We start from the raw sequence: 11652 nt of genomic DNA, 5'->3' as shown, positions 1-11652 counted from the left end.
TATTACACAATGTTTAACTGTGTCTAGTTCCAAATCCACAAAAACCAGCCTGAAACTGAAGACAATCTGAAACTGTGAGGAATTGTATGTATGTTGAGTGTCTGTGGGGGGGGGGGGGGGGGGGGGGTTTGAGGAATGTACCAGGAGCGGGGGAAGTATACGTGTTGGCTGCGTGAGGTGTTTGACCAGAACAATGGGTCATCAGCCAAGGGGGATCTGATCGATAGGCTGAGGAATGTAACTCTGGGGGGGACAAGAGAACTGTATACCGGGGGTGAAGATCAGACCTCCTCCTGACCATGGGGGGTAGACACAGAGTCTGTCGCGTGGCCCGGACTGGGCCTCACTTTCATGAACTTGATATGTTACAGGTATCAGCCTCAGGAGTTGGAGAGCCAGAACTTATCACCAGCGCTCTTACACGATGGTTTTAAACTCTGGTAACAACAAATCTAAAACATCAACAGCCCTCAGAGTCAAAGAGCATCTTTGTAGCCTCAGCCAATGTTTAGCATTCAGCGCAAGAGGCAGGTGACTAAATAGATGAGAAAGTTCAGCCGCACACCTCGACGCATTTTAAATCAAGTCTGACTTTTACCTTCTTTTTTTTTTTTTTCACCAGCGAGAGAAAATGTCACATTCTCGCTCTCATTATGTCTCGTTCACACCGGCTGTTGAAAGTTATTCTCGGGACAAAGGAGAGTCGGTGCGTTAAAAACAATGCCTTACAATGAACACACACACACACACACACACACACACACACACACACACACACACACAAAGGTGAATCACGAGCTGATGTCTGACAGTGTAATTGAATCAGAGAACAAAGAAAGAAAGTCACAGGTGACCGACTTCTCCTCCTCTGTCATCTGACCACCAGACTGGACAGAATCACACGTCAAATCATCTCGTCTCTCTCTCTCTCTCTCTCTCTCTCTCTCTCTCTCTCTCTCTCTCGTACGCCGTTTTATTTACGGACATAATCTACAAATTAAAAAAAAGGCTTGACTGTGTTGAATGCGTTGTAATATCAAAGTGTGTATATATATATATATATATATATATATATATATATATACATATATATATATATATATATGTGCAAAATGAGATGAACAAGTGAGCAATAAATGATTAATGGTCAATTTACTGGTGGGCCTCTGAAATATTGAGAGAGAGCTCAGCCATGAAATGCAATGTAAATGGATCTATTTATAGTGTAGCAGAGGAAGTCATGTGGAAGGAGCTAGTCGGGGGTGCCTTGTTCATATAGCTTTTAGAGGCAAATGACAAGGGGGGAGGAGGGGGGAGGAGGGGGGGGGGGCGCTCTACAACACCCACATTTGCATGTAAAGCCACTTTTCACGGCGATATTAAACTTTTAGACAAACACAGCAGGAATCGCAATAAATAATTTCCACGTTGAGAAAAAGACGGAAAGCCCCGACTCGACTCCCCCCCCCCCCCCCCACTTTGTGGAGTGTTAGGGAGTGAAAAGGAAGGGAAGTGACATGTTTAAAACTCTTATTATTATTAATTATTGAGAGAAGCGGAGGGTTGTTTTTTTTTTGGCGGGGTGTCACAGCAGCTGACGGGACCCGGGAGGCTGTTGTGATGCACATTCTGATATCAGTCGGCGGATATCGGGACGAATGACTTAACACAAACCCCCCCCCCCAAAAAAAAACCCTCTGCAGTCATGATCATTCATTCATTTGATTTACAAAAAAACATCTACTTTTGTAATTAAATGTAATAATATCATATATAGGTTTGCAACTATAGCGAGTATTAATGAGCCTATTCATATGTTCTCTATTACTCGTTGAGTAATAGAGGGTGATGTCACTCACTGTAGCCATAAACGGGCTGCAGCGTCATGAAGACGTCTGGTGGTGCACTGCCATCTAGTGGCCGCGGTGCCCACATGCAAGTGTTTCTTGAATCTCAGGGCGGTTACCTCCGTAGGGACACTTGTTCGTGTGGCTGTTGAACGTCTCGGTTCAACATCACGGGCCTTCATCTGCTGCTGTGACGTCCTCCACTCTTCTGCTTTCAGCCTCTGCACCAGATGTTGGCGCTCGGCTGCAGAGGTTTGCATCCATTGAGCGTCAGTGGGATCAGCCGCAGAGGTCAGATCTGGCTCACGGGTGGATCAGGTGTGGGATGTGGTTTTTAGGCCAGTCGACTGTACAGCTATTTCTTTCAGGACCTCAGAACAGAGAGTTGTAGGAAGTGCTCTGTTGTTCGAATCATCTTTGTGTCTCGTAACATTCGGACTTCTCTTCATTTAAACCAGGGATCAGCAACCTTAAGACCCGCCCTCCTCTGCCTCTGATTGGCTCGGACTCGTTGCCTTCTTCTCTGAGTTCGTCAGTTTGGTGGTGAAGAAGAAGAAGAAGAAGATTAGTAAGGTTAATGACTTCAACTCACCTGTGGACGGCAGCCTTCTTGTATAGAGCTCTCACGCATAAATACAATCTCCTCATTATGGTAAATGTTGCTCGTTGCACGTTGCTCATATTCATCTAATAATATTACAGATCCGTTATGTGGTGACATAATTAGAGTCAATATTCACCTTAACGTTGATCATGCACACTGATTAATATCAAGAAGTTACTCAGGAAATGTAATAAGTTACTTTACTCCTTTAAGAAGTAACTATATTGAATCACTTATTACTTAATAAGCACAATAAGTAGCACAATGAGTACTTTTACTGTAGATAAAGAATATTTATGATGAGGACACTTCCATATGTTTTGAATGCAGTACTTTTAATTAGTGGAGTACTTTGACAGCATGGTATTAGTGCTTTTTTTTGTTTTAGTGGATGTATTCTTCCACCACTGGAAACTTCTTCACATGAAGTCAGGAGAGAATCGAGGGAAACCACCACTATCTGCAGCTGAGCACCAGATAAAACAAAGCTGAATCAGCAGCTTTCTTTCTTCTTCTTCTTTTTCCAGACAGGAGGTGTGTGTGTGTGTGTGTGTGTGTGTGATTATCAGCAGAGTGAGGCAACTCTGCTTTGTGTGTGAACAGACCACCTGTCACCTGATGGGTTTTAAGAGGCTGCAGACGCTGAGGCCCGACTCACGGTCCGGACCTCCAGACGACATGAGAGGCCTCTGGCTGCTACTGGGGCTCGTGGCTGCGGCCAACGCTGAGAGGCTCTTCACTGGGTGAGAGGAGACGTCCGCTGGGCTGTTCATTCGTTACCTTAGCTTTCACATTGACATGAATAACTCTGTGTGAACTGTGACCGGCACAGACGTCATCCAAGTTCTTCATTTATGTAGACACTAAATATGTAAAGCCAGCCAGGGGCGTCAACACTACATCTTTTTTCATGCACATTCCACCCTCTTTGTTTTATAAATATATATATAATATATATTTACAGTATATGTATGTATGTATGTATGTATATATATATATATATTTACAGTATATGTATGTATATATATGTGTGTGTATATAAGTATATATATATATATATATATATATATATATATACATACAGTATATACTGTATATGTATATATGTATATATATGTGTGTATATATATATATTACTGGTGTAACGGATCACGGCTATATATATTTATATACGTATATATATATATATATACAGTATATACTATATATGTATATATGTATATACTGTATATATTATATATATACATACAGTATATATTATATATTAGTGGTGTAACGGATCACGGATATATATATTTATATACGTTTATACAGTAAGTATATATATATGCATATATATATATATATATATATATATGTACTGTATAGTCGCATATATACATATATATGTATATATTTATACTTTGCATGATTACATATTTATGATTCTTGTCTTTTGCATTTTCCTCGTCTCTTTATTTTGACTCCTGAAAACCTACTTATATACCTACTACATATATATGTTATTGATATGATAAATTGAACTGCAATCATCATTTGTGGCGCCCAACAACCATTTCTGTCAGTCAGGAAAAGACGGATAAATAAACCAAAATGTGCTGCGATGCAGAGCTGCTCTATTGAGAGGAGAAGGAAGTGTGATTGAGGTGAAAGGTGGAGAGTGTTCGTGGATTCATAAAGAATACAAATATAATACAATACAATACATTTGGAGATTACATTTTCAAGCATCTACTATTAGAGTCCATTAACTCTGTTTATTTTATTAAAAGAACATGCCGTCTTTGTCATTTAATTAAAATATTTAGAGACTTAATTATGTGTGTGTGTGTGTGTGTGTGTGTCTCCCCCCCCCTTGGATGCTTTATAATCAGCAAGTCAAATAACTATCCAAGTTGAAAAAGTACATTTGTATTCAATGGGCAGAAAATGCTTGAGCTTTTTGTTTCGAGAAAGATGAAATCCTTAATTGCCGTGGTGTTAAAGGGAGTCACTCTGGGTCTGGGTACTAGCCCTTCTGCACGATTAACTGCTTTTCGTTTTGGTAAGCAGTGAATTAAATCTTCCTCCTCTACTGAACTCGCTCCGCACGTAGAGACTGCCCAAAAAAAAACAAAAAACCTAAAATATAAATAACGACGCTCAGCCTCTGAAATGAATGTGTCCTTCCAGAGATCAGGTCATCAGGGTCAGTGTGCAGTCTGACGAACAGATGCAAGTCCTGCAGGCTCTGGAGAATCAACAGGAGTGGGAGGTACACACACACACACACACACACACACACACACACACACACGCTGTGCAAACACCTACGTACCTCAAGTTTTCTCAGCTGCTCGTGCCAGACAGTTTCGCATGAACCTTTCCCAGAAAGACAGAAGGCAAATCAAGCTCAAGCTTAAATCATCCACTTGAGAGTTGTTGTGGGTTGAAGTTCAACAGAGTCAGGAAGTCAGAAACTCTCAAGAGGCCCGATTGATGCAGAGAGGAACCTTTCCTCTTATTTCATTCTGTTTGTTAAATGTTCTCTCCCCCTCTCCAAGTCATACATTAATGCAAAAATGTATTTGATAGATTTTACAACGACAGATCAGAATGTAAGAAGTTTTAGCTGACTTGAACTCTGATTTAGATTCATACCGGGGCATTTCCTGGTGATTTAATACTCTCGCTAAACGTCTGTAATATCTCAAAATTGGGTTTTGGAGATAATAATAATAATAAGTCATCTTTATTTATGCTGAGCAAGCTGACAAAGGGCATCACAATGTGCAGCGTGGTACATCACAGGAATATAAGGAAAATAGAAATGAAGGACTTTTAATAATATAATAAAAAATAATATTTATAATTCTGCAACGCAAAACACAATATATGCAGAAGATATGAGTTAATAATACAAATGAGGGATTATAAATATAAGATAGATAAGTAAAATAAATGTAAATAAGTGAATAAATAAATGCTGAACAGCGGGATCTCTGTAGGGTGTTAAATGTAAATAGTATAAATAGGAATTAAAATTTAAATAGTTCCTGAAAGGTGCAGCATAAAAGAAGATTATTGCACAGTTGAGTTATTTGGTTAATCATTGTTACACACAGATACAGATCAACTTTAGATCGGTTCTAATGAAGAACTAGAACCGTAACGGAGGAGACGAGACACTGACAGAGTATCAAAGTGCAGTCTGTGATTTCTCAATCCTAACCCTGTCGGATCCCAGCTGGACTTCTGGCTCCACCCGGTCTCCGCCGAGCTCCCCGTGGACATCCGAGTCCCTCGCTCCAGCGTGAGCCCCGTGACGGAGTACCTCGCCGCCCGCGGCATCCCTTACTCCGTCGTCATCGACAACCTGCAGGTGTGTAGTCTGAAGCCTCCCCCCTTTATCGCGGCTAATGATCCGAGGACTCGGCTGAACCGGAGGTCTCCTGCGTGTCACTTTTCATTCAGGAGCTCCTGGATGAGGAGAAGGCCGAGATGGAGGAGAACCAGATGAAGGAGCGCAGCGGCAGGAGCTTCAACTTCGGAGCTTATCATCGTCTGGAGACGGTGAGGTTTTCAAATTACTCCTCAAGAAGTACTCTGATTACTTAAGTAGCAAAGTGAGGAAATACTCTCTTACTGATGAAAAAGTAGAAAAGTATAAGCCTCTAAATATACTTTGGTACCAAAAGTTAAAATACTTATTACACAGAACAGTTTCAGAATAAAATACTGTGTATTATATCACTATTGATGCATCCATTAATGTGTACAATTAAGTAATGTGAACTAAATATAATTACTTTACATACTGCTGGGTGGCTTAACCTATAATTATACATAGTAATGTATCACTTTATTTATATTTTGTATTAATAATATAAATCTGCAAAGTATCTAAAGGTTTAAAATACATGTAGTGGAGTAGAAAGTACAATATTTGCAATTACAAGTGTAAAGTACCATGAAATAGATTGGAAATTAAAGTACAACGCACAAGTATCTACAGGTTGTACTTCATCAGAGCCACGATGTTCATGTATTTATTACGTCAGTGAGTTGACTAGTCGTGTTATATTTAAAGTATTTAAGTAAGAAATGTATTTGTTTTGTTTAAGAGGGGAGGAGCTTAAAGTCAGAGCGTCAAGGTAACCAGATACAGATAATATATATCCATATATAGACATATATATATACATGTATATATATCTTGGAATTTGTTTGACATAAAATCAAGTCGTCGGAAAACTAAACTTGAGGATAAAAAAAGTTTTCTTTTTCATAAATCTCGTGGTCTGATGTAAATGTGAACGCAGTCCTTTCTTGAGCTCGTTAGCTTACCGTTGATTAGTCAACCTCGTGAACGCCTGAAGTCTTTCTGTTTATTATCATCAACTCGTCTCCCGTTCAGATCTACAGCTGGATGGACTCTCTGGTGGCTCAGCACCCGAAGCTCGTCACCAAGCAGGAGATCGGCAGGTCGTATGAGAACAGGCCCATGTATGTGCTCAAGGTAGGACCCGGACGCGTCGTCACCCGCAGCGCCAACATAGCTTTACATCCAGTCTTCTTTGTAACGGGAGGATTCTGTTGTCTTGTAGTTCAGCACTGGAGGAGACAATCGTCCTGCCATCTGGATGGACACCGGTATCCACTCCAGAGAATGGGTGTCTCAGGCCACCGGAGTGTGGACAGCCAACAAGGTACAACATGTCCACGAGACGAGAGCGATGAGAGTGGAATGTGTTAGACATCCAAAAGGAGATGTTACAGGTGCATTTGAAAGAAGGTTCTGTAGGATAATTAGAGCGGAAAGGACTTATAAACCCTTAAAGGTGCTTTTCTTGCTCATATTTCATTGTAAATTAAACATCTTTGGGTTTTTAAATCTAAAAAACACTATGAATCTTTAAAAAAACTAATCAGCAGATGAATAGATAATGCCCAGAAATGGACTCAACAAATCGTGTTGCTTCCTTCTGTGCTAATACGAACACAGACCAACAAAAACAGCATCGCACAACATCACACAAAGCACACAACGAAGACACAGATACAGGCAGCTGGCGTACCCGAAATGATCTTTTCTTTGTCCTCTATTGTTGCACACATTGTTAACTCTGGATAAAAACTGTCACCTGCATGAGACAGTTAAGATCGCTTCCCTTTCTACAAAATAAAAGCCTTGTTTGTTGCTTTAGATCGCCACTGATTACGGCACCGACGCCTCCCTGACGTCCCTGCTGGACACCATGGACGTCTACATGCTGCTGCTGGCCAACCCTGACGGCTACGCTTACACCCACTCCAACGTACGTCTCTCGCTTCCTGGTTTTAGTGTTTAGATCTGAAGAAAAATGTGAAAATACTTTGCAGTTATGTGCTTAACTGTCTTGAGTCTGTGTACTGACGCGCAGGACCGGATGTGGCGTAAGACCCGCTCCAAGAACTCCGGCTCCGTGTGCCGCGGAGTGGATCCCAACAGGAACTGGGACGCGGGCTTTGGTGGTCAGTATAGAAGAAAAAATAAATCTCCACTTCAGTAGCTGTCATACACACCAAACCTGCCAGTTTCATTCCTCGTTTTTCATTTTATTCCTATTTTCAATGGCAAAGAAAATGTATTTTCTTATTAATGGAAAGATAAAAAGAAACAAGTCTTTGACTCGAATATGTCAACAAAATGAAAGAACGTTCAGATTTTTGTCCTGGAAATAATTGCAAATTAGCACAAATTTGATAAGATAATGCGTCATTTGCATATTCAATTAATTTTGGTAGGTGAACGCTTGAGGAGGTTTCATGACGACATCTATCAGTTAAAATGTGAACTTCCTCCCGCTTAACAATTTTCTGTTTCTACACAAGAACTTGTATTCACAAATAAATATGATGAAATATCTCAGTGATTTTTAAGGTATGATTTTCAGTGTCTTAGGTGAAACAAAATGTTAGTTTTGACATGTGACTATACACCGAATTGTCCATTTATTAAGTACACCTAATGCACTCTAATAGCACGAGGAGCTGTTGAATTGTAATGCCTTATACCCAAATGGCCGCGATGTCGCTCTGTCATTAACATGCATTGGTTTTAGCCGGTTGCACCTCTTCAGGTCGTGTCGTGTCGTGACGTCCGTTCGCTTTGTCTCCTGCCTCCAGGCCCCGGGGCCAGCAGGAACCCCTGCTCCGACTCCTACCACGGCCCCTCGGCTCACTCCGAGGTCGAGGTGAAGAACGTGGTGGACCTGGTCCAGAGCCACGGCAACTTCAAGGCCTTCATCTCCGTCCACGCCTACTCCCAGCTGCTCATGTACCCCTACGGGTACACCTGCAAGAACGCCTTGCATCAGTCCGAGCTGGTAAGGAGGGGAAAACACATGTGACAGCTGTGAACTAAAGCAGAGAGGCGGCTGAATTTTATTACAACCTAGTTTGACAACTTCTGCCTCTGTTATCCTTCAATAAGTTTTATGATTATTCAAAAAAAAAAAAGAAGCAATATCCTGCCTTTTGCCCTACTTTGAAAGTCTTAGCTGTACAACTTGAGGTTACAATTTCTCATCTAATTAAAGTTTTATTGCTGAAAATATTCGAATTATTTGCTCCCGGATTGATGCAAATTTTAAACTCATCGCTACCGCAGATGACAAATGATCTCTCTTAACTCAAGACAGGAATCCTCTTTTTCTGCAGCGATACTTCCAAGTTTTTTTTGTGAATATTAACATTGAGAAACTTCCTAAAAAGAGTCCTCTTGTGTGTCAAAGCCCTCTGAGGCAAGTGCAAATCAGAGTAGAGTCTCCTCCTACTTCTCAAGATGAATAAGCTCTTGGATCAGCTGGTGAAATGCAACATACACATTGATGCAGCAGTGATATTAATCCAGAAACACCATATATGGTAGTAACACACTGACAGGGAACATTTTACTGCACAGTGAGTTCTTCTATTTTCCATATTTTCAGTCCATTTTGCTGATACTTACATTCTTCTCAGGTTGTATATGCAGTACTTTACTTGTAGTGGAGTATTTTCATGATGCACTGCTACTTTTGCTTAATTAATTAAAGGATCTGAATACTTCCTCCTCCACTGACTTGCACCTCACTACAGTATTAAGGTCCTTTCTTCCGGTTCCTAACAGGACTCTGTGGGCAGAGCAGCAGTGCAGAAACTCACGTCCCTCTACGGCACCCAATACAAGGTCGGAAGCATCTGCAACATCATCTGTGAGTTACTTTCTTTTCCCCTTCACGGCACCTTCGATTAGTTATAATTATAATTATTGATAATAAACGATTATGTTGTGATACATTACTGCTAAAGTACAAATCTATTCATACAAATAATACTGGTCTGTATTCAAAGTGCATCTCCCAAAAGCAAAATACAACTTTTTACCTAAAATTAAAAATCAACAGAGCTTTCACATTGTGTTACATTCCTGCTAATCAATACGTCTCTGCATCAAAATAAGAAAATAAGGGAGTTATTATAAACAGTAAGCTGCTCCAAAACATCTGGATTCTGATTTGACTTCAAATTCAAACGGCAAAGTTACACAGCTGTAATTATGACGAATAACAATGAACTATAAGTTAAATTATAAATTGCAATTCCTCTAAAATACCAGTAATATTAGTACTAATCATACAGCAACGGGTCCTGATTCTAGCCACTAGCACCGATACATAAGACAGTATTTGGTTTATTATTGCCGATAAATAAACACACGGGCCAATAAGTGACAAGAAATGAGAGGACAGATGTACTAAAGACATGTTTTAGATCACTTACATACACCAGAGAGCACTGACAAGGGTTCATTTTACAACTGTAAAACTGTATTTGTGATCATAATTCTTTGACAAATTCAAGGAGTCATTTTCATTTGATGTGTTAATGCAAATCTTTGAACCGTGGTTAGTAGATCTGCATCACATCCTCTTCCTCCTCCTCCTCCTCCTCCTCTCAGATCAAGCCAGCGGCGGCAGCATCGACTGGTCCTACAACCTCGGCATCAAGTACTCCTTCGCCTTTGAGCTGAGGGACACCGGCCGCTACGGTTTCATCCTGCCGGCCAATCAGATCGTCCCCACCGCCTCCGAGACGTGGCTGGCTCTGAAGCACATCGTGGAGTACGTCCGTGATCATCCTTACTGATCTCTGTGACCTGTGGGAACAGGGGGAACTTTCACCTGACGTGGGACAACGTTCTCACCTTTCTGTGCTGATGTTTGACTTCAATATTGACCAATAAAGTCGTGAATATGTTGTGTGTCCGTGACTCGTTTGTCACTCAGTAGTCTTCCTGTGAAGATGGAGGTTTATTTTGAAAAGAATCAGAATCATAATCAGCTTTATTGGCCATGTATGCATACGCATACAAGGAACTGGACTCCGTTTTTTACATTTCTCTCAACCTACATACATAGAATATACAAATAAACAAAAACATATTTTAAAACAGACAGTATAAAGTCACTGTTTCTTACTTCCTTTGTTCTCCATTTCCATACATCTTAACGGGAGCGATCTCAAATGCAGAAAATTAAAGAAGACTACACTACTGGTAATATTGTTGTGTATATATGTATATATATATGTATATATATATATATATATATATATATATATATATATATATATAACGTTTTTCAGGCAGTAGCAGCCACAATGTCAAAATTTCTTGCGACATTTTCCAGCTAAATACTTAATGTTGGTTGTAATCACTTTTTTGATTTCTAACTAATTACTACATTAAATTATGTTAAAATATACAATAAAATGAGCTGTTATTAAAAGGACTACTCAGATCTTTTACAAGTACCAAAAGTAAAAGTACCGTATTTTCCGCACTATAAGGCGCACTTAAAAACCTTTAATTTTCTCAAAAAACGACAGTGCGCCTTGTAATCCGGAGCGCCTTATATATGGATCAATTGGTTAATTGGTTGATCCATACTGGTTGTACACAGCGCTCTGTCAAAATGTTTCAGTACGACTGGTAAACTACAAAGCCGCACCGCTTGCAGCATTACGGCTACCGTAGTCAGGGGCGTCGCCGAAGTAATAGCGGTAAACACCGCTCGAGAGTTACTATATTGTGAATGCACTAACGTTTGATTTAGTGGTATCAGACTGTGTCTTTTACGTGTTTACTGAATCAGGGAAAAGTTCCCCTCTACGTTTAAGTTACCGTATTGTGAATGA

General features: G+C 40.2%; 1 protein-coding gene across 1 annotated transcript; it reads left to right on the top strand.

Annotated features, from left to right (window-relative positions):
• Positions 1 to 2409: 2409 nt before the first annotated feature.
• On the top strand, positions 2410 to 10712 carry cpa4 (carboxypeptidase A4). The gene is made up of 12 exons (XM_068723807.1): positions 2410 to 2499; positions 3055 to 3194; positions 4624 to 4705; positions 5678 to 5812; positions 5905 to 6003; positions 6848 to 6949; positions 7038 to 7139; positions 7638 to 7748; positions 7854 to 7944; positions 8599 to 8798; positions 9584 to 9668; positions 10415 to 10712. Exons 1-12 carry the CDS (start codon positions 2425 to 2427, stop codon positions 10600 to 10602), a joined length of 1410 nt encoding a protein of 469 aa, XP_068579908.1. The 5' UTR covers positions 2410 to 2424; the 3' UTR covers positions 10603 to 10712.
• The last annotated feature ends 940 nt before the right edge of the window (positions 10713 to 11652 follow it).

This window comes from Cebidichthys violaceus, unplaced genomic scaffold, assembly GCF_023349555.1.
Source record: "Cebidichthys violaceus isolate CVI_PGR_0920_01 unplaced genomic scaffold, fCebVio1.0.p SCAF_3, whole genome shotgun sequence".
NCBI classification, from domain to species: domain Eukaryota; kingdom Metazoa; phylum Chordata; class Actinopteri; order Perciformes; family Stichaeidae; genus Cebidichthys; species Cebidichthys violaceus.
This window is presented reverse-complemented; position numbering and strand designations above follow the sequence as displayed.

Bases quoted from the DNA above. Each gene is read 5' to 3' on its own strand.
- cpa4 (XM_068723807.1), top strand. From the start codon at position 2,425: ATGACTTCAACTCACCTGTGGACGGCAGCCTTCTTGTATAGAGCTCTC. The intron at 2,500-3,054 runs GTAAATGTTGCT...GTGTGTGAACAG, and splicing joins AATACAATCTCCTCATTATG to ACCACCTGTCACCTGATGGG. The intron at 9,669-10,414 runs GTGAGTTACTTT...TCCTCCTCTCAG, and splicing joins AAGCATCTGCAACATCATCT to ATCAAGCCAGCGGCGGCAGC.